General features: G+C 55.3%; 9 protein-coding genes across 9 annotated transcripts; 4 read left to right on the forward strand and 5 right to left on the reverse strand.

Moving 5' to 3' along the window:
* Positions 1-146: 146 nt before the first annotated feature.
* CMQ_7747 (c-5 sterol desaturase) lies at positions 147-1268 on the reverse strand (the record flags this gene model as incomplete). The annotated part of the gene is made up of 2 exons (XM_014314752.1): positions 147-939; positions 1018-1268. The coding sequence occupies 2 exons, from the start codon at positions 1266-1268 to the stop codon at positions 147-149; spliced, it is 1044 nt and encodes a 347-aa protein (XP_014170227.1).
* A 972-nt stretch (positions 1269-2240) lies between these two features.
* CMQ_7323 (uncharacterized protein) lies at positions 2241-3287 on the reverse strand (the record flags this gene model as incomplete). Its single annotated transcript, XM_014314328.1, has 4 exons — positions 2241-2440; positions 2516-2749; positions 2842-2967; positions 3038-3287. The coding sequence occupies 4 exons, from the start codon at positions 3285-3287 to the stop codon at positions 2241-2243; spliced, it is 810 nt and encodes a 269-aa protein (XP_014169803.1).
* Positions 3288-5385: 2098 nt separating this feature from the next.
* CMQ_7487 (spore germination protein) lies at positions 5386-6402 on the forward strand (the record flags this gene model as incomplete). The annotated part of the gene is made up of 2 exons (XM_014314492.1): positions 5386-6316; positions 6374-6402. 2 exons carry the CDS (start codon positions 5386-5388, stop codon positions 6400-6402), a joined length of 960 nt encoding a protein of 319 aa, XP_014169967.1.
* A 765-nt stretch (positions 6403-7167) lies between these two features.
* CMQ_7595 (uncharacterized protein) lies at positions 7168-7452 on the forward strand (the record flags this gene model as incomplete). The annotated part of the gene is made up of 1 exon (XM_014314600.1): positions 7168-7452. One exon carries the CDS (start codon positions 7168-7170, stop codon positions 7450-7452), a length of 285 nt encoding a protein of 94 aa, XP_014170075.1.
* A 1093-nt stretch (positions 7453-8545) lies between these two features.
* CMQ_7091 (transcriptional repressor tup1) lies at positions 8546-10593 on the forward strand (the record flags this gene model as incomplete). The annotated part of the gene is made up of 4 exons (XM_014314096.1): positions 8546-8684; positions 8797-8878; positions 8955-10293; positions 10363-10593. 4 exons carry the CDS (start codon positions 8546-8548, stop codon positions 10591-10593), a joined length of 1791 nt encoding a protein of 596 aa, XP_014169571.1.
* Positions 10594-11153: 560 nt separating this feature from the next.
* CMQ_7552 (uncharacterized protein) lies at positions 11154-11984 on the reverse strand (the record flags this gene model as incomplete). Its single annotated transcript, XM_014314557.1, has 2 exons — positions 11154-11592; positions 11662-11984. 2 exons carry the CDS (start codon positions 11982-11984, stop codon positions 11154-11156), a joined length of 762 nt encoding a protein of 253 aa, XP_014170032.1.
* Positions 11985-12453: 469 nt separating this feature from the next.
* CMQ_7161 (bifunctional purine biosynthesis protein) lies at positions 12454-14907 on the forward strand (the record flags this gene model as incomplete). Its single annotated transcript, XM_014314166.1, has 1 exon — positions 12454-14907. The coding sequence occupies one exon, from the start codon at positions 12454-12456 to the stop codon at positions 14905-14907; it is 2454 nt and encodes an 817-aa protein (XP_014169641.1).
* A 281-nt stretch (positions 14908-15188) lies between these two features.
* Positions 15189-17742, reverse strand: CMQ_7037 (vacuolar amino acid transporter 1; the record flags this gene model as incomplete). Its single annotated transcript, XM_014314042.1, has 5 exons — positions 15189-15722; positions 15782-15847; positions 15905-16065; positions 16122-17365; positions 17465-17742. 5 exons carry the CDS (start codon positions 17740-17742, stop codon positions 15189-15191), a joined length of 2283 nt encoding a protein of 760 aa, XP_014169517.1.
* Positions 17743-19060: 1318 nt separating this feature from the next.
* CMQ_7139 (serine/threonine-protein kinase) lies at positions 19061-21157 on the reverse strand (the record flags this gene model as incomplete). Its single annotated transcript, XM_014314144.1, has 1 exon — positions 19061-21157. The coding sequence occupies one exon, from the start codon at positions 21155-21157 to the stop codon at positions 19061-19063; it is 2097 nt and encodes a 698-aa protein (XP_014169619.1).
* Between the last annotated feature and the right edge of the window lie 224 nt (positions 21158-21381).

A 21381-nucleotide genomic window follows, 5' to 3' on the forward strand; every position in this document is an offset into this window, starting at 1 on the left:
AATTGGCGGCAGGATAGAAACAAGGTCGACGAGAGGTGACTAGAAAAGATCCGAGCCTCTTTCGACCCTATGAGGGGGAGAAAGCCCGGAAAGTCAAGTTGTCGAGGGCGAAAAAGGGTGTCCCACGAGAACCTGAATGTCACCTCTCACCGGCTCTTTTTGGACTCCACGACGACCGGGTCGTAAATGCGGTCGTCTTCGCCCTCAACCTCCTTGATGATATCCTCCATGACGTCGACCTGCTGCTTCCACGTCTCCTTGCTCATCTTGGCCTTCTTGTCAAAGACGGCTTTATCGGGGCAACGGTAGCTGCCGCCGATGCGGTCCCACAGGGTAAAGTACTGCCCGTAGTTGTAGTTGAACGCATAGTGATGAACACTGTGGCAGGCTGCACCGTTGATAATTGGGTTGTCCGAGACGAACTCGCCGTCGTGGATCATGATAGTCCAAAAGTTGATGATGATGAACAGAGCCAGGTACGCCCACTTCTGCAGCGGCAGGATCATGGGGTAGATGTGGTAGGGCAGGCTCTGCATCCAGCCGTCGACGGGGTGGAAAGCGTACGAGGCAAAGGGTGTGGGCATGATCCACTTGTGGTGCGGCTTGTGCAGGTTCTTGTAGATAGCGGGATGGTGGAGCCCGCGGTGAATCATGTAGACGAACATGTCGGTGAAGAAGAGGAAGAAGGGCATCTGCGCAATGTCGTACCACCGGCCAGGGCCGTCAGAGGTATGTTCATACAGCTTGCCGTAGCCGCGGACCTCGGCGAGGAAAAAAGGCGCAGTGAGCAGCGCCATGACGGGCATAGCCGTGCTGGCCTGCTTGATCTCCAGCCACACCTGGTTCTTCAGGTACTTAGGGTGTTCGGCCGTTTTCTTATCGAAGATGACAACGTAAGAGAGAGTCGAGAAGAGGAAGTAAGTAAATAGTCCAAAGATCCTGCGTGAATAATATTGATTAGCCGACAGGCACTGGTCGGAGGAAGTAGGAAACGCGACCAGTACAGACAAGACTCACCAGGTTATCAAGAACAGAGAAATGTACTGCCGAAGCATGTTGTCGCGGTTCCAGGCGCTCATGTAGGCATACTTGCTCGGCTCCAGTGTGAATAGGAAAGACGTCGGCTTGTAGGTCCAGGACGAGAGAGCGGTGGCATTGCCGCCAAAATCACTGCTCGCTAGGTTGTACGGAGCAGACGGCGCGGGAAGCAGCGTAGAGTAGACATAGTCGAACCCGTACGTGTCCATGATCTCAAGTGCGATATCCATGACGGCAGTCTTGGAGATCGAATATGGCCGGATTGGCAAGACGGGGAAATCAGGGGTTGCAGCCAATTAGAGCGACTTGGCTCGTAAAAGACGAATTGGCAACGCAATAGTGCCCAAGATGCTGGGGAGGGCGGGAGAGGAAAGCGAATGGGGGGGAGAGGGGGGAGAGAAGGACAAGAGAGGGAAAAAGAATGTAGAAGCCGAAAGGCGGAGGAGGGTATGTAAATAGAGGGTCGAGGGAGATTGGCGCACTGCCGTGTCGAAGAAGCCCCTTCTATACTTTTTTTGCGATCGCTTTCGGATTTAACCCAACTACCCGCGTTGATGCTGTCTTAGCGCGCATGCGAATTGGCTTCAGGGGGTTTTGTTCAATTGGGAGCGGAGAAGCAACAGGCCTTGGCAGCACTGTTGTTTGCGTAAAGCAGCGAGAAGAACCCCTAGGATTGTCGCGAGGCAGAAGGCCAATGGAGTGAAGAACTGAAGAAGCAATTGCTTGTTTGTGGCAGACACTCTATATATGAAGTTTAAAACGCCTACCCACTATAACACAGCTTCACCAGACGGAAGGGAGGTTCCAGTAAAATCAGCAGACACCCCGAATCCTCACCTGTTTTCTGCTGTCATCGTTCGGCTTAAGAACTGGAAGGACGATCGGCGACCAGCGGCGCTGCTGCCCAGCAAGTGGTAGGCACCACTGCCGGATCTCTGAGATCCCGAACAGGGAGGCCAGAGATTTGGCTGTAGGAAATGGCGTGTTCCGTCATATTGTTGAGTGGGTCGCGTACTCGTACTCGTATTAGTGTTCAAAAATGCAATTATCAGAAGCGAAAACGAATATATGCGCAAAAGGAGAAATCTAGCCGTTCAACGAAACGTATTATTAAGGCTCCAAGTTAGATATATGTAAGATAATATTGGGAAAAATGCTATGAAAAAAAACGGCTTGTTATTTCCCGCCAACGGCCCTCTGCCTCAAACATTGTGGTCCCAAGACACAGTATGATCCACGGCCCACGTGCGGATGGCTTCGAAGTTACGACACGTATGCAGAGTGTTGAAGTCGGGCCAGTAGTCGTCATCAGGAAAGCCGTACTCGGGGAACAGCTTGAAGGTGAAGACGCCAATGTCGCTCTGGCACATGAGATTTGTCCGCAGCGTCTCAATGCAATGGTCTGGACTTTCTGTTAGCGCGGACTCTTTCTTAGAAGAGGACCGTTTTCGGCTTCGTCGGCCTCTGATCTGCTTACCGACATGTCCCATCAGGTCCTCTTTGCTCTCCGCCTCGCCAACGTCACCTCCGTGCTCCTTATAGTAATCCTTGTACACAGCCTGCCGAACCAGGTTTAGACAGTGGAGCTGGTGAAAGACTTCCAGTGCGGCCCGGTAGCCGACCTCTCCGGTCTTTGGGTGGGCGATCTTTAGCGAGTTTCGTGGAAGTCCGAGGTCGTCGAGCTCTTTCTCCGAGATCATCGTATCACCGACTGTTTCATTCCATTGGTTAGTAATTGTTCGGCATACATACGCTTGGTCCACCCCTCACCCAGATTAGCTTTATTGTTTGGGCAATACGTACTGTCATTTGCAATATAATCCCATGCCAGGTCAACTTCAGGCCCGTAGCCTACAAAAGGGCCTTCCACGACGGGTGTCAGGTTGGTGAACCGGGTAGTCTCATACTTGACCACATTCGCGGCGGGGGCTGTGAGAGCAGAATATTAGAGGCAGATTTCACAGAAATTGTGTACCGCAGATGGGCGGAATGAGCTCACAGTACGACGAGTACAGTTTTGTGTACAAGGTATCGTCTGGCTTTGCAGTGCGTGCGCAGAAAGAGACGGCGAAGAGTGTGCCGGAGACGGTGAGCAGCACGGCATGGATCAGCCAAGACCAGTGGCTGCTAAGTTGACGGCGGGCTTTAGGAATGACGCCATCCCAGTCTGAGTCGCTGCTTAATGTACGGCTGAATGATGCTCCATCCTTCTCCTCATCGAGAGGGACTGAGTGGTAAAGCTTAGGCATAATGGGAGGAAAAGATACGGGATATAAGCTAAAAATCGATTAGGTGAATAGCAAAGAAGGGAGAATGGACACACGGTGCACAGCACGTCGTCGAGTGAAAGGCATGCAAGACAAGACAATCAAACAAATGGTCTCGCTCTACGAGACCAGAAAAACACCCCTGCAGAACGAACTGGTGAGAATTAGGGATGGGAAGTGAGGTGAAGAAGAGAAGGTAAAGCCAGTGGGTAGAAAAAGAAGCAGGAAGGAAAAGACGAACAACGGACAAGAGGCAGGTAAATCATACAGTGGTGGGTAACTCTTCCATAGGAAAGAAAAGACGAACAGAAGGGGGGGCTCGCAAAATCAATTACGGGTTACGAGGGTAAGCTGGAGAGACAGAAATAGTGGAAACCGGAGCGGCAGATGTAAACGGCAGCCAAGAGGGCATCAACAGCAGGCCCAATCGTTTCCGCCGAGATCAAGAAGGCTCAAGCGCAGACGAAACGTTTGATGTTTGTGCTCTGGATACCACAGACTACGAGACAGATTAGGCATGGCGAACTATGGGATTAAGGTTGTATACTCCGTACACATAGTAGTGACTACGGGGCAAATCATGAATGCGGAGTACCAAGTAGCACGTATAACAGCAGTACCTGGCCCAGACTTAACTGCTACCATGTACTCCGTACTATGGAGGTGCCAAAACACGGATGCCCTCGTATTTGCATCCCTAAGGAGTACGGTTTTATCCGACCGCCAAGGTTGCATCTGTGTGGAACTCGTCATTGACAGCGCTTCCCTCTTCCAGAGAGCTGCCAATTGGACCCTTGGCGGTCCACCTCACCTGAAACCCATGTGGACATGCTGATGCAGCCGGTCTTGTCGCGAGGCTAAGCTTTCTCTCCGTTTCAGTTGGATTAGTCACATAGCTCCTACCTGCGGGGACTAGCGTCGTTTCAAAATGCGCATCGCGTAGCCATGGGAATCCCCAATTTCGACTAGTTATATATCGTCTTTTCACACTGGCTTATCTTCATCACAACCTCTTACAAGTCAGTGCTGTGGCTCCGTCCCAATTTTTCAGGACCCTCTGCCGCAAGCTGCTGCTTCGGAGGTTTTTGCGGATTTGTAGAATTCATAGCCGTTGTCAACCCATGCTTCTTAATGCAGCTTCGTGTCGATGCCAACAATCGACAGCCATACCTTGAAGCATGACAACCTCGAGACCGCCGTTTGCTTGTGTCTTACCTATGATGCACAATCCGGCTTCGGCGCTCCCTGTGCTGGCTCTATACGTCAAGAGCTCAAAGTGTACCCCTGGAGCTTTGCCCCTTTTGCTTGGTGCCAAACAGTCAAGAGAGCCGGCCCCTTTCCAGATGAAAACGCCCCTGGCTTGGAGTAAGATCCGATAGCATGGGCGGCAATCTAAAAAAAAGCCAAACATTCCGGGCTGGGGAGGAAATAACTACTGGATGGCATCTGGCCCCTGTTTCCCTATCCTTCTTTCCCTGTCACCGCCCCTCTTCCCTGCGCCCCCCAGATAAGGCAGAGTTGCAGCGCCAGACAAAACAAGGTTTGACAGGAAGGACTCAGAAAGATGAGGGGAAAAATCAAAGCACCCTGTTTTTGGCCAATTCCCATCTTGAGACACGTCTCGCCTGCACAAGCTTACAGCTCCGGATCCTGTCTTTCCCTGCCCCCTCACCCTCCCCATACACCTCGGTAGTCATGTTGGTTGCCGGTCAGTGCCATTGGTAGTTGGGGGTTGACGACATGGTCGTCACTGGCTGTGTACTCTGCTGGCCGCCCCGACTTCTCTGTCTGCTGGCTCGGTGTATATAATATACAAGTATCAGCCATTCCAAATTTACCATTTTCCTTCTTCATTCTCTGCATCCTCTTCTTCGTTCTCTTCTTCATCAGTCAGGTATCTTCCCGGTCGAAGTCCTCTCAGTTTTCCCTTCTCTATATCTCGCTTTTTTGCAACTTTCTTCCCTGCAAAGTGCATATTCAACCATTTAGCTGCAGGCCAGCAATTTTCTGTTAACTTGCTCATACCTTTGAAACCTGCTCACCCTCCTTTCTAAGAAGGTCAACTCCCACAACATACAAAATGCACAGCCCTTCATTTGTTCAGCTGGCCCTTGGTGGCCTGGCTGCTTCTTCAGCTGTGGCAGCTTACCAGCCTTCTACAGGTGCTCTTTCGGCCCGCCATGTTGCGTCGCTGCTCGCGATTGCGGGTCCAGCCCTGGGTGCACCGACAATGATGGGCCTCGACAGACGAGAGCCTCACCATGCCGGCAAGAAGACCACACATAAGGCTAATGCTCGTGATGAGGAAGAGCTCGAGGCTCGTGAGGAGGACTTGGAGACCTGGGATGAGGAGCTCGTGACTCGTGAGCCGCACCACGCTGGCAAGAAGACGAAGCACGCCAATGCCACTGAGAAAGCTGAGAAAGCTGACAAGGCCGACAAGAACGCCCGTGAGGTGATCCTGGAGGATCGCGAGCCTCACCATGCCGGCAAGAAAACGACGCACAAGGCTAATGCTCGTGATGAGGAGGAGCTTGAGGCTCTCGAAGAGGACTTGGAGACTGGGGATGAGGAGCTCGAGGCCCGAGAGGAGCAGCTGGAGACTCGTGAGCCGCACCACGCTGGCAAGAAGACGAAGCACGCCAATGCCACTGAGAAGGCCGACAAGGCCGACAAGGCCGACAAGAACGCCCGTGAGGTGATCCTAGAGGATCGCGAGCCTCATCATGCCGGCAAGAAGACGACGCACAAGGCCAATGCTCGTGATTTCGAGGTTGAGGCTCGCGACCCCCACCACGCTGGCAAGAAGACGACGCACAAGGCCAATGCCCGTGACGTTGAGATCGAGGCCCGTGAGCCTCACCACGCCGGCAAGAAGACGACGCACAAAGCCAACGCTCGCGATGAGGAATCGCTGGAGACCCGTGAGCCCCACCACGCCGGAAAGAAGACGACGCACAAGGCCAATGCCCGTGATGTTGAGGTCGAGGCCCGTGAGCCGCACCACGCAGGTTTGTGAACCCTACCATCCCCATCATCGTCTCATCCAGCTAACACAATGCGAATAGGCAAGAAGACAAAGGGCAAGAACGCTTAATGCGGTGCTATGACCAGGCGTACACTCACAGCGTGTGCCTGTAGTCTTGCATGTTCATGTCAATTCTGTATTTATTCTGTTTTAGTGGGACCTCTTGTTCTCTGAGGTCGTGCAGTGTTGATGTATGGCGTCTAAATATCAAGTTTCTGATCGTTCATTTGTGACTCTTTGAGCGGAGTTTTGTGATTTGAGTACGGAGTATAATCCGAGGATAATGCTATTGTGATTATCTAATCTATGCAATCCCGTGACTTACAGTCATGCATGAATGCTCCGTATGTACGGAGTACGGAGTACTGAATGTATTACGTAACGATGCTTGTCCGGTGGCGCACTATAATTTGGAGGATCTTCAAACTTGTAATGCCATTGACAGTCGTAAATGGGACCGGACGTTATCTGCCGGCTTACTGGGCTGCACATGACCTGCCCCTGCTCCTGCTTACATGCATATTCGACGGCCGGATGCTACTCGTAGTTGCATGTGCATCGTTTATGCTCGACAAGTCGCCGACTCACACCTCGCTCTCGTTGTGCTGTCACGACTGTCTTACTATCCCGCACTCCGTACTTCCTACTATGTACGCGTCCAGGCCCACTCTTACTACTGGGCCCCGACCATCCGCGCCACGCGAAGGCACCCAGGCTGATGGATGGTCTTTGTTCCACTCCTCGCAAGGCACAGGCAGACGCACCTCGTACATAGTGCATTGTAAGTGGCGTTCTGCGGTGTACGCAGTGTGACCTCACGCTCCTGTGGACTGCATGCCGACAGCTGTCCCCCGGCTTGTTTCATCCTCTGGGCGTTTGCTCACGTCTCGAAGCGGACACGAGTCCGGCGAGTCTCCTCCTGAGGCGGGCATCGGAAAAAATCGGTCCCGCTGTGCTCGTAAGACGCTCCGGGCTGTGTGTATGGCCCAAATACGGAGCACGGTCTACGAGGCGATACGAGTTCACGGGTGCGCTGCCCGTGACACAGACTACACCGGTGGCATGCACCAGCACACAGTAGCCGCGCCCGTCTTCTTTAATGGCCACGGCCAGATGTAGATAGATATAGATACCTTTCCCTTACCAGGACAACCGTTCGGCTTATGTACGCCATCCGTAGTACTCCATAGCGCTTTCTTAGCGGGCTCAGCACCCCTCTGTTTCCTCCAATTCAACAGCCCACATTTCCGAGCTCCACCCTCCCTCCGGCCTGAGAGCACGGCCCCCACTTAGTGCGGAAAAGAAAGACAGGAGAAAACGGATAGCGCCAGGCTGCGAGGGCGATAAATTCAATAAAATCCGTCGGGCCATAACAGGGGCCAATTTCCCTGCATCTGCCCTGTGCATGTCCCCAAAAGAAAGCAGCAGCGAGTCAGAGGAAGGGAAGCTGCACTCCCGCACAAGCCCACAGGCCAACCAGATGTGGTGCACTACTGAGCCGGGGCCTATCTTGCTCTTCCCGCACAGGCAAAATAAAAAAATAAAACGAAGCTGTAAAATCGATCAAATCGCCCGGCTAGCCATAAAAGGAACGGCCTGCCCTGCGGTCGCCTTGGACTAACCAAAACCCCAAACTCCCAACCTCTTGCTTCCCCCTCCCTTTCCAACACGACAGACAGCTTTTACCTTCTTTCCCTTCTGGCACACCCCCCCTAGTTTGCGCTTCCCTGTGGCTCTTCCTGCCCAAACAAAACCATCGCAACTAAGGATTTTTCTCCTCGTCAATCTTCTGCCTTTCCACAAAATCCAACCTCCAAACATCTTTCCATCAACATTGTCACAACCACTACACCATTCATCTTCTGCTCGCCTTTCGCCTTTCGGCTCTCGGCAACCCCTTCTTCCTCCCCCTTCTCCCCCACCCTTTTCTTCCTTTTCTTCCGCAACTTTTAGCGCCCGTTTTTCGTGTGCTTGTCCTCGACTCGATTCGACTTTATTTACCCCATCCTATCAACAGCACTACAAGCATAGGGGGAAACGAGAAGAGCTCCGTCCAGACAAAGTCGATCGGCTGCATCGCCGGCCGGTTATTTCGATATATCTGTCTCGTGTGTTTGCTCGTGCAGCTTGCTCATAGCGACTTGGATTCGCTGCTGTCACCTCTGTCTTGTCCTTTTGCATCGTCTGAAAGCTCCTGTGCATTATTGTCATAATGTCTATGTACGGTGGCCATCGCGGGATGGGCGCTGTCCCTCCCAGCAATGGAGGTGGTCGTCTCAATGAGCTCCTCGACCAGATTCGCTCCGAGTTTGAATCTCAGATGCGCGCCAGTGAGAACTACGAGCATCAGAGTGAGTCCATCTCCCATCTCTCGTATCTCTGCCTCTTTTATCGATTTTATACTTTCCCCCAAAGCTTGAACTTTTGTATGCCGACCGCAAGGCTAATAGCTATTCCTCACAGTCCAGCAACAGGTCAACGAGATGCAGCTCATCCGCGAAAAGGTCTACACCATGGAGCAGACGCACATCAACGTGAAGCAGAAGTGAGCACAGCTTGGCCTCTTGATCGACTAAGAGCCGTGGTACGTGACGTGACGGCTGACAGTTTTGTTTGCATAGATACGAGGAAGAGATTGCCCTGCTTCGTCGCCAGCTCGGAGAACGTGGTGGTCCTCAAGGCCCCATGTCGGGTCCGCCTCAGCACGGCGGCCCGCCACAGCCACCGAATCTCGGGATGGGAAATAATGTCTTCGCCGCTATCATGGCCGGCCAGGGAGGCCAGTCTGGCCTTGCACCACCGCCGCCGCAGGACCAGCAACCTCCGCCACACCAGCTGCAGCAGCAGCCACCTCCAGGCCTTCAGGGCCCTCCTCCTCCACCTCCACCATCTCAGCCATTTGGCCAGCAGCAATACGGCCAGCCTCCTGCACCGGGTGGCTTCCCGTCGCAGCCTCCTCCCAGCACGGCTTCGCCTGGTCCGGTTAAGCGCCCCATTGGCAGGCCGCCTGCGGGTGGTCCAGCCACTCCTCAGATCAACACTCCAGTGCCATATCCTGGCCCGGGCCAGTCACCCCAGGTGGCGTCGCACCCTACGCCCGATCACGCGCGCATGCAGATGGCTCCGGCCAACCACGGAAATAACGCTCTGGGCGACGTGGACCTGGAGCGCCTGCCGGCACACTACAAAAAAACGCGGGATGACTGGTTTGTGATCTTCAACCAGCACGTGCCCCGTGTGCTGGACGTGGATCTGGTGCACACGCTGCAGCACGAGAGCGTTGTATGCTGCGTCCGCTTCAGCGCAGACGGCAAATACGTGGCGACGGGCTGCAACCGCTCGGCACAGATCTACGACGTGCAGACGGGCGAGAAGCTCTGCGTGCTCCAGGACGACTCGGTGGACATCTCGGGCGACCTCTACATTCGGAGCGTGTGCTTCAGTCCGGATGGCAAGTACCTCGCCACGGGTGCAGAGGACAAGCTTATCCGTGTCTGGGACATCCAGTCGCGCACGATCCGGAACACGTTTGCAGGCCATGAACAGGACATTTACTCGCTCGACTTTGCACGCGACGGCCGGACGATTGCGTCTGGAAGCGGCGACAGGACGGTACGCCTTTGGGACATTGAGACGGGCCAGAGCGTTCTCACTCTGACGATTGAGGATGGTGTGACGACGGTGGCCATCTCTCCGGACACGAAGTATGTTGCGGCCGGCTCGTTGGACAAGAGCGTGCGCGTGTGGGACATCCAGCACGGCTATCTGGTGGAGCGGCTGGAGGGCCCGGATGGCCACAAAGACAGCGTCTATAGCGTTGCATTTTCACCGAACGGCAAGGACCTTGTCAGCGGCAGTCTGGACAAGACGATCAAGATGTGGGAGCTCGCGGCCCCACGGGGGATTCCGAACCAGGGCCCTAAGGGTGGCCGCTGCGTGAAGACATTCGAGGGACACCGGGTACGTGGACATGTTCCTTGTTCTGCTTCTGCTTCTGCGTCTTCTGCTTCCCGCTAACAAGATAAACAGGACTTTGTGCTTTCCGTGGCGCTCACGCCCGATGCCGCATGGGTCATGTCAGGCTCGAAGGACCGGGGCGTCCAGTTCTGGGATCCGCGCACAGGCAACACGCAGCTCATGCTGCAGGGCCACAAGAACTCTGTCATCTCGGTGGCTCCCAGCCCGGCAGGCAGCTACTTTGCCACGGGTTCTGGCGACATGCGCGCTCGCATCTGGTCATACAGCCGCTACCATGCCTAGGAAGCTTATGGGTATGAGCACGGTTTGTGGCACAGTTTCTAAAGCAGCCTGTCCGGTGACGTCGGAGAGCCAGCAAAAGACGGAAAGCACGACGGGCGTGCTTTGCTTCTATGCTTCATTACTGTCTTGTGCTCGGTCGCATCGCCCTGCTTATTTATTGTATTGTGGTTTTTCGTGTTTTTCGTGCGGCCAACAGATATCACATCGACGTCGACGTATTGGCGGTAGGGCTAGGAAGAGACATGGCGTTTGGAAGAAACGCAAAAAACAAGAGCCAAGAACCCCCTTTTCACCAGTGTGTCAAATGATTTTCAGGCCCTTTTCCTATTTTCTTTTAACGCTTTAACTTCGGATGGGAGGAAGGATGAAGGGAGGCTTCTGATCAGGGACGGGTTTCAAGCGCGTTCTCGTTGTTCTGTAAAGTAAAGAATAGGTTAGGTCTTTTTGGTAGCTATTTAAACGGTGATCACAGATGGCTGTTACTTGCATTGGGGTATCGTAAGAGGTATAAGTAAAAACAGCAGAAACGGTTGAAAGCAGAGCATCTTATCTGCCAAGCTTCAGAGAAGGCCGCTGAACAGGTTGTCGAACTCATCTCCGCCGCGCTTCCTCTTCCTCTGTTTCTCCTTCTTCTTGTCCTTCTCTTTCCTGTCCGCCTTGGTAGTGTTTATGCTGCCGTGTTCTTCGTTGCCTTCCGGCTGCCTCGGCTGTCTTGCTGCCTCTATCGTTGGTTTTTGGGCCGCCCGTGTGACGGCCTCGCCGAGGTCGTCGTTGCCGTCGCCAGCCCGTCGTTTTTCTCGTGTGCCAGTGGCGGCTCGTCCTTGATCTGCAGGTAGTTTCTGACTTTCCTGACTTTCCCGACTTTCCCGGCTTTCGGCCGCGGTTGGTTCGTCCTCGTGGATAACGAACACGAGCACGGCTCGAATCTGGGCGAGGACGGCTAGTAGTAGCAGGCCGAGCGGGGCAAACTGCTTGTCGACGACGAGGCGGGAGAAGGCGCTGTGAAGACGTATGTTAGACATGGTTCAGCTGGACAGCCCGCTGCAGAGACTGAACGACTCCACGTACAGATACGCTTTTGGGACCAGGTTCGACTGCATCCAGCGAGCGCGCTGTGTCGGAGCGTCGCTGACGACGTCCCGCTTCCTCGACGGTCGCTTCTGCTGCTGCTTCTTCTGTTGTAGCTGCTGCTGGGCGTGCAGCTCTTCGCGCAGCTTCTCGGCATGTCGCCGCAGCTGCTGGAAGGGCGCCCACCAGTAGGCCGACAGGCGGTGCTGATTCTTGTGGCGGTGCTGAAAGCCGGCGATCATGCCGAGGGCAGCTTCGAGCGATTCGGCGGGCGATGCGGCAGCCACCGGGACGGCTGTCGTTGCAGCCGGTGTCGTGGCCATTGTGTGTCTGTAGACGAAGACAGAAAAGCTTGTCTTGCTTGTCATCCATGTTGAAAACAATACTAGCCTTGTCTCTTCTATGCAGTGTAGTGCGTTAAGCGAGCGGCTAGCCTTGGGTGTGGCGTAGACCCACAAGTCTAACTGGTCGATTGGGCAATTCGCCCGATAGCGGGGGCGGGGTTGACTAACAGCTGTGAAAAAAAAAAAAAAATAGTGAAAAAAAATGAAGGAGTCGGAGCGGGATGGCTGACTAGACGAACGAGGCTTTGGCGAGAGGAGGGCGCGGGTGACAAAAAAAAAAAAAAAAAAATAGATGGACCAGGAAAGCAAGGCAAGCAGACCAACCGGCGATCACTGCTGTTCGACTGGTCCGTGGTCGATCTGAAATCTGCACGTCTTGCATCGAGTGGCCGCATTGGTCTGGACTCGTATCGACTCACCAACTCGTCTTCTCTTCAGCCTCTTCCCAATGGAACCGCTGACAGTTCTCCTCGTCGGCAACGGCGGCCGCGAGCACGCCCTCGCATGGAAGCTAGCCCAGTCGCCGCGCGTCGGCCGCATCCTGGCGGTGCCGGGCAACGGTGGCACGGCGTCGACGGCCAAGACAGAAAACGTGGCGGCAACGACAGCAACGGCCGAGGACTTTGCATCGCTGGTGGCGCTGGCTCGCCGCGAAAACGTCGGGCTGGTGGTTCCGGGACCCGAGGCGCCGCTGGTGGCCGGCATCGTTGACACGTTCCGTGATGCCGGCATCGCCTGTTTTGGGCCCAGCAAAGCAGCTGCTCGACTTGAAGCCAGCAAGGCTTTCAGCAAGGACTTTATGCAGCGCCACAGCATTCCGACTGCGGCCTACCGCAACTTCCGCGACTTTGACGCTGCCTGCCGCTACGTCGAGCAGCTCGTCCCCGCCGACCGTCGTCCTACCCCCGAGACTGCTGTGCCGGCTGTCGTGATCAAGGCCGATGGCATCGCTGCCGGAAAAGGCGTTATTCTCCCCCACACGCGCCAGGAGGCTCTCGCAGCCCTTCGTGCCATCATGGTCGATCTCGAGTTTGGTGCTGCTGCTGGTGCCGAGGTCGTCATCGAAGAGTTTCTCGATGGCGATGAACTCAGCATCCTCACCTTTTGCGACGGCCACTCCTTCCGCTCTCTGCCTGCCGCCCAGGATCACAAGCGCATCTTTGACGGAGACCGCGGCCCCAACACTGGCGGCATGGGCTGTTATGCTCCCACTGCTCTCGCCACGCCCGCCCTCCTCGAGCTGGTCGACCGCGACATCCTGCAGCCTACCATCGCCGGCATGCGCAAGGAGTGGGCCCCCTTCCGCGGTATTCTCTTCACCGGCCTCATGATCTCGCCTGCCGGCGTTCCCAAGGTCCTCGAGTACAATGTCCGCTTCGGCGACCCCGAGACCCAGACGGTTTTGCCTCTGCTTTCGTCCGATACCGATCTCGCCCAGGTCATGCTCGCCTGCTGCCACGGCTGTCTCGACGCGGTCGATATTCACACTGAGAACCGTTTTAGCGCCACCGTCGTCGTTGCTGCTCCCGGCTATCCCGGTTCCTATCCCAAGGGCACGCCCATGACCGTTGGCGAACCTGCTGTCGGCTCCGACATCTCCATCTTCCACGCTGGCACTACGCGCGATCCTGTCTCTGGCGCCTTGAAGACTGCTGGAGGTCGTGTCATTGCTGCTACCGCCACGGCTGAGACTCTCGAGGCTGCTGTTGCCAAGGCTTACGCCCACGGCCTACCGCTTATCCGCTTTGACGGCATGCAGTTCCGCAAAGATATTGCTCACCGCGCCTTCCGCAAGTCTTCTCCTTCTGTTGCTGCTGCTCCCACCTCTCTCTCCTATGCCGACGCCGGCGTCAGCATCGAGGCCGGCAACCAACTCGTCCAGCGCATCAAAAAGGCCGTCGCCTCCACCGCCATTCCCGGAGCCGATGCCGAAATCGGTGGCTTCGGCGGCGAGGTCGACTTGGCCAAAGCCAACCTGACCTCTTCGGCCCTGCCCATCATCGTTGGCGCCATCGACGGCGTCGGCACCAAACTTAAGATCGCTCTCGACATCGGCAAGCACGACACTGTCGGCATCGACCTCGTCGCCATGAACGTCAACGACCTCGTCGTCCAGGGCGCCCGTCCTCTCATGTTCCTCGACTACATCGGCTGCAGTCGTCTCAACAGCGATGTCGCCGCTGCCTTTGTCGAGGGTGTTGCTGCCGGCTGTCGTGAGTCTGGCTGTGCCCTCGTCGGCGGCGAGACTGCTGAGATGCCCGGCATGTACCAGGATGACGAGTATGATGCTGCCGGAGCCGCCATCGGCGTCATGCACGAGTCCGCTCGTCTGCCGCGTACCGCCGACCTCGTTGCCGGCGACGTCCTGCTCGGCCTCGCCTCCAGTGGCGTCCACTCCAACGGCTTCTCGCTCGTCCGCCGCATTGTCGACCGTTCTGGCTTGCCTTACTCCTCTCCCGTGCCGTGGTCCACTGCTGGCACTGCTGCTGCCGGTGCCACCACTCTTGGCGCCGCCCTGCTCACTCCCACTCGCATTTATGTCCGCTCGCTGTTGCAGGTCGTTGAGCGCATCAAGGGCCTCGCCCACATCACCGGCGGCGGCCTCACCGAAAACGTCCCTCGCATGCTCCCCGACCACCTCTCGGCTTCTATCGACGTCGCCTCCTGGCCCGTTCCACCCGTCTTTGCCTGGCTGCGTCAGCAGGGCAATGTCGTGCCCCCCGAGATGGCTCGCACTTTCAACAACGGCATCGGCATGGTCCTAGCCGCTGCTCCCGAAGAGGTTGCCCACGTCACCGCCACCCTCGAGGCTGCTGGCGAGCGTATCTTCCGTATCGGCCAGCTGGTGCCGCGTGGCGACGACCACGGATGCATTCTGACCAACCTGGACACCTGGGCGTAATTTTTTGTCTTTGGGTGATTCTGCTGAACATGCGGCTATTTGTCTTGTCAGAAAGAAGAACAAAAAAAAGGGGGAAACATTGGCGGCTTGTGAAGGTATGGCTAGTTCATATAGACTCCCAGAACCAATATGCATGTGTGTAAACATCTCGTCACATAACCAAAAAAAAAAATCTTTTAAAATTGTATACTCAGACGTGTTGCTGTGCTATGTGTGTACGTGATGATGACGATGATGATGTTCTCCTGAGGCATATACGACGGAACGTGCGGCAGCACCGTCTACTCCACACCCAAAAGACTCTTCGGCAGGAATGACCAGACTGTGCCCACGACCGAGAGCACGATCGACAGCGACAGCATGGCATACTGGAGCACCTTGTCTCTGCCCGACAGACTGTTACCAAAGAGCTTCAGATGAAACAATATCGGCAAAGTGACGCAGATCGTGAAGCATAGCGCGCTGCCCATAAAGGCCATGATGCTGTCGAAAGCCGGAAAGACGACCGAAATGGCAAAGAAGGACAGGATCGTCAGCACGCGGATGGCCACCTTGACAATGGTCCGGCCGACCTGTCCTGGCGCATCGGCCGCCACCTGTTGATGCGTGCCCGCCAGTACCTCGATCGTCGTGATGATGGGTCGTGCATTGAGTGGAATCTTGGTCAGCGGGATGATGGCGATCATGACACAGAGAAGAAGCGTAAGCGCCCGTGGATACCCGGATGTTGACAGAATGTTGGCTGTGATCTCGTCCATGACATCGTCACCAAACATGAGCAGTCCAACCACAGCCGTCGTGACGTCCAGAAAGTACTGACAGCCGCATCAGTGAAAGCTCGCGTGGGGCTTGCAGGAGGAAATGGCCAACTTACAGTAAACGAAAACGTCACCTTCACGGCCTTGGCATACTTGGCTGGATGTCGCATGTCACGGTAGATCTGTCACAGACCAGTCAGCACGACGCACACACGCTTCTATGCACAGCACGCTCTCACATTTGGAAACACGCTGTGGCCGCCCCAGGGCGACATGAGAAGGCCAAACGACAGCGGCAGCGTCAGCCAGTTGGCCGGGAACATGTACGTAGCCGCCGGCTGCAGCAGCGAGCCGGGCGACGTCTTCTTGGTGAAGCCGTCAATGACGACAATGGAGACAACTGCACGGAGATCCTGTCAGCATCTAGAGCGAACAACGGAAAAGCATCTCACTCACTGCTAAAACAACAGACGATGCCGATGATGCTGGTCACACTCAGCAACCGCATCGGAAGAAAGTTCAGGGGTATCATGATCACACAGCAGAGAGCCTTCCACTCGAGCGCTGTCAGCAAGCCCGGGAACAGCAGGCCCAGCGAGTCGGCGAAGAGCACGACAAGCGCCACACACGCCGCCATCAGCTCCACTGTGAACAGCAGACTGGTCATCACGCGCGCCCGCGGGCCAAACGAGATAAACGCCAGGTCTGAGAAGGTGATGACGACCGGGTCCAGGTCCATGCACTTGGCCAGCAGCCGCGCCGTGTAGGCCGTGACGACAGCCGCCATCAGCAGCGTCGTCATGCCGCAGATCCAGCCAGCATACCGGATGCCCATCGGCAGACTCAGCAGCCCCACGCCAATCAGAACATTGATCGAGTTGAAGATGGTCTGCGGCAGCGTAGACTGGCCCTCGACCGTCAGGATGATCTTGCCGTCCTCCTCGACCTCTTTGACCAGGATGGCCGGCCGCTCGTCAAGGGTCGCTATCAGTCCGACGTCTTCGCCAATAGCTTCCACTTCCTCTACCTCCGGGCCCGGCTGATGCTGATGCTGATGCTGATGCTGATGCTGCTGTTGCCGCCGCCACAGCGACCCCGCTTGGGTCATTGATCCAGACGCCAAGCCGCTGCCGCGGCGGCCGGTCATGGTGTCGTACGTCAGGCCGGCTGCCGAGCTGACAGAGCCGTACGGATATGACCGATACGACCGGTACGACCCGGGCGACCCATAGCTGCCAATGACAGGAGATGTGCCCAGGAGGCCAGCACCCCCCACCGCAGCGGATGCCAGATGCGGCGGATACCCAAAGATGGACGACGTGCTGCCAGCTCGAAACGCACGCGTCAGCCCGGATGACCCGAGCAGGCTCTTGTGCTCCGCATTCTCTGCATCATCCAGGCCGTCCTGTTGGTCCGTAGCCAGATTACTGCCACCCGGTTCGGACGGCGCAGCCGAAGGCAGGGTGTTATCGGACGTCAATGGTGTCCCCACAGCTTCCTCGTCGACAAAGCTGCGGCCGTACGCCTCGGAGTTCGGAGCGCCGAATATCGGCTCTTGATCGGCGGCAAAGACAAACGACGGCGGCTGCGGTATGACCTCGGTGAAGCCAGCCGCACGCTGCCAGCTCCGGGTGAACGAGCGGATGCTGTTGACACCTCCAATCTCGGTCAGGGCGGCGAGGCGTGCTCCAATGGACGACCTGCGAAATACCAGTCAGTGCATGCTCCCAAAGGCTGCTCACGTGCTCACGTGCTCTGGTGGAGAGAGAGAGACAGCAGAAAAGAAGATGGAAGCTCACCTTCGCCGCCTCAAGGGAGGCCACTCTCCTGCCCCTCTCCGGCTGCCCACATCACCGTCGTCGAAAGGATCACGCTGGCCGTCGTCCAGCAGCCGAGATGAGTCGTCGCCATCGCCGTCGCCGTCGGGTGCGAACTGCACGCCCTGGAAGTAGAAGCCGGCTGACGATACGCTGTCGTTGCGCTGCAGAGAAGCCGCCGCGTGCGCTTGGCTGTTATCGTCCGTCATGGCCGCCGCATCGTTTCCGCTGGACGTATTGGACGCGTCGGCCGGGGCCATGAGGGAGGAGAGAGGACGGTCCGGAAGTTGACCAACACAGCCAAGGTTTGTAGGATTGCCCGTTTTTCAAGCCTTTTTCAAGCCTTTTTCGCGTTCCTAAGCGCCTGCCGTGATAATCAAACCTAGTCTCCACGATAAGAAGGTGCCGCCCGGTGCTGTAGCAAGCTCTTTCCCGTTGCTGTTTCCGTTGCTGTTTGGGAGAGGGACGAACGAGGCGTCGCAAATAAGCAATTGAATGTATCTGTGCACACGCAATCCTTCTCACACCCGAAATGATACAGAAGTAGGTGCGAAAGCACAGAGCGAGGTTGAAAGGGCAGAATAGGCAGGTTGGAGCTAGTTACGAAGTTACCAAACAAATACTAGTAAACTACATCGCAAATATACTAACAGAGTCCTTTATCTACGTTGTATGACACAACATTGCAGCTAAAATACCTTGCTCGAAGCGAATCTTCGATATGCTCTTATCTATCGAGCTTCCCACGAGATTTCTGTCCAAGCTGCAAAATTCATTACACGATACGCAAAGTACGAGTACCAGCTAATGCGAACGCTCGCGAACGCCTTCGCCCAACCAGATATCACAAAACGGCTTATCACCACCTACCGAGTACAGAGCACGTAGGTTTCATTTTCCGCTATCTGCTGACATCTGCAATGCATATCTCCTGATCTTTGCAACACGCGCTAGCGCGTTTGGCTTGCATCACACTAGGCTCCTTTCAATCACATTGTCACGAGCTTCAATTGAAGTTGCAAATGGGTAACTTCTGGTATATACTATGGTTACTATCTAATACGCAGAAAGCGACTTGAACTATATCGAATTTCATCAACCAAACAGAAATGCTGACTTATGGGTGCGCCACTGTGATCCCCAAAAAGCTTCCAACTCCGAAGAAAAATACACCTCGACCAGTTTGACTCTCAATCAGTCTCAGTCGTTCCCAAACGCCGTCTCGTCATGCAGGAGAAAAAAGGAAATGAAAATAAAAGAGAGGCGATAAAAGAGATGCACCTATTCTGAGGTTTCGTCGTTTTCGTCAGATACCTTCCCCATCATGCTCTTTTTTTGTAACCCGACAAGGAATGCCGGATGAATGCGGTCTGTACAAATGAAAATAAAATACCCGCCAACATGAGAAGAAACAGGTAAGAAAACACAATGTAAAATGAGAGAGAAAGATCAGAAAGATCAAAGAAACCGACAACCCATAGTCAGCAGATCCTACCCCAGTCGCCTAGAGGCGTTGATGAAAAAAAAATATTAGTCCAAATACAAGTGGTGGCTAGGCCAAGGAGCAAGTCTCCTTTCCTACCAGCCACCAACCCATTCAAGGTCGGTGAAATCGACGCGTCTGTCCCGGCGCCAGCCCCAATTCCAGCCTCGACCTTTGTTCCAAGGGCATCCCTTGGTACGGTCCTTGCCCGCGTTCAATTTGTTCGGGCTACTGTGAAAACCAATCGAAGACACATTGTGGGTAGAGGTGATGTGGTGTGCCTGGCGAGGAGGAGACCCGCTGTGGTGATCCCAAGCATGTCCCGATGTTGAGTTGTAGCCGTACCCAAGAGCATTTTCGCTTTGAAACCCCGTGCGCATCGTCCAGCCCTGCTGGGATGTCGAGCTCTTCGACCCTGAAGAAGAGCCAGTGTGTGCCCGGCGCCTCTCGCCCAACGCCACCCACTTGTCCAAAGCCGATGGCGACTTGGCAGCGTCGGGAAGATGAGACCGTGCCACAAGGCTAGGAAACACATCCTTGGAATGCTCGTGCTCAGCCTTCTCGTCTTGAAGCGGATCCGCGAAGAAGAGATCATCGGCGCTGTCATCATGAACATTGGCAAGAGCAGAGTGCTTCAGTGAAACAGACGCATCCATGGCCAATGACTTGGTCGCCGGGGACAAACCCTGGCGAGGGGTGTTGTCATCTTCGACGACCAGCTTTCGCTCGGCACCATCCAGTGCACCGTCCTGGCTCCAGGTCCTAGCATTGAGCTTCTTCAGGGCCTCCAGCTGTTTTGCACGCTCCTCCTCCTCTTCCTCTTCTTCATCCCACATATCACTCCAGCTCTTGGACACGGCATCCTTACGGCCGAATACCAGTGACATGTCTGGCGCGTTGCGGGTCCGGGACATGGCAATTGGAAGTGAGCCGGCCATGGGTGACACCCTGTCAGCAAGAGCCCGTCCTGACTGTGGCAGTTGTAGCTGTTTCGACTTCGGCTGGCTGAGTGCAAACGAGCTCATGGAGGCACCAAAGCTTGAGTCGAGGACCGAAGCCATCGACGGAGTCTCACCGGTCATGGCAGACATCCAGTCAGAGTTTGTGGCTTCAGACTTCGAGAAAAGCTCCTCGGTGTAACAGCTCTCATTATCAGGAATGGCACTCAGCTGACGCATATCGAGCAGCGAGTTTGCATGCAAAGCCTTTGCCCATGGAAAAGCATTGCCGCATTCGATCTGAGGGCTCTGGACTGATGGCGTGCGCAGAGGCTCCCGGTTAGCGGAGGCGACGACCCGACAATCTGCCGAGCAGAACTCATCAAGGGCTTCGTCCAAAGTAGTAAAGCTAACCAAGCGGTACAGAGCATTGCGCGCGCCGATTAAAGAACGCTTCGTCGGATCCAAATTCATGCACTGGACAATCACCTCATAGGTATCCAGAGACATGGACGGGAACACGTCGAACAGGGATTGCTTGTCGCGAGAAAAGTCGAGGAACAACGGGTCAGACTCCGTAGGCGTCGTGAAGGGATTGCGAGAAAAGAGAATGTTGAGCAGGCAAATACCAATGGCCCAGATATCAGCCTGCGCCGGGGAGTAGCCAGCACCGGCCGAGTCAAACTGCTCCGGAGACATGTAACGGTCGCTGCCGACTGTAGTTTCGTAGGTCCACTTATCAGTGGTGGCGAGACCGAAGTCTCCCAGCTTCATGGAACCTGACTGCGATAGAAAGATATTCTCAGGCTTGATGTCACGGTGGTAAATGCCCTTCGAGTGGATATATTCAACAGCATTGATCAATTCCAGCATGAAGCGGCGAACGTGCTCGGTCTCGAGCGGACCCTGGCCGTTGCGGATAGCCTCGTACAGGTCACCGCGCTGACAGAACTCGAGGACAATGTAAACATGAGTGTCGGTTTCAAACGACTCGACAAGGTTGACAATGTTTGGGTGCCGGCCCAGAAAGCTGTGCAGAACCAGCTCCTCCGACTGGTCGTCAACGGCAAATTCGAAGCCAGCTTCGTCAGCAGCACTCTTCTTAGTCAAGCACTTGATAGCAACGTTCTCGCCGGTCTCAATGTTCTTGGCCTGAAAGACCATACCGAAGGAGCCGTGGTTGAGGGGTGCGACAGTGCGGTAGCGTCCGTCGAGGACCATACCACACTGGAAGTGTTCTCGCAGGCACGACATTCTGATCTGAGGTTCGGCAGTTCTGAGCGAGGGATAGAAAAATTAGATCCAGGTAGAGAAACCGCGCGGTAGCGTAGTTGGATGGATGGCGATGCGGAATCGGTGCAATAAAACCAAAAAAAGAGCACAGAGAGAGAAGGGTATATAGTCGTGATCGTGAAAAGGGGAAAGTTGAAATAGGTCGAAAGACGAGATGATACAAGTCGACAGCACACACAACACTA

The sequence above is a fragment of the Grosmannia clavigera genome (genome assembly GCF_000143105.1).
Source record: "Grosmannia clavigera kw1407 unplaced genomic scaffold GCSC_173, whole genome shotgun sequence".
Lineage (NCBI taxonomy): Eukaryota > Fungi > Ascomycota > Sordariomycetes > Ophiostomatales > Ophiostomataceae > Leptographium > Leptographium clavigerum.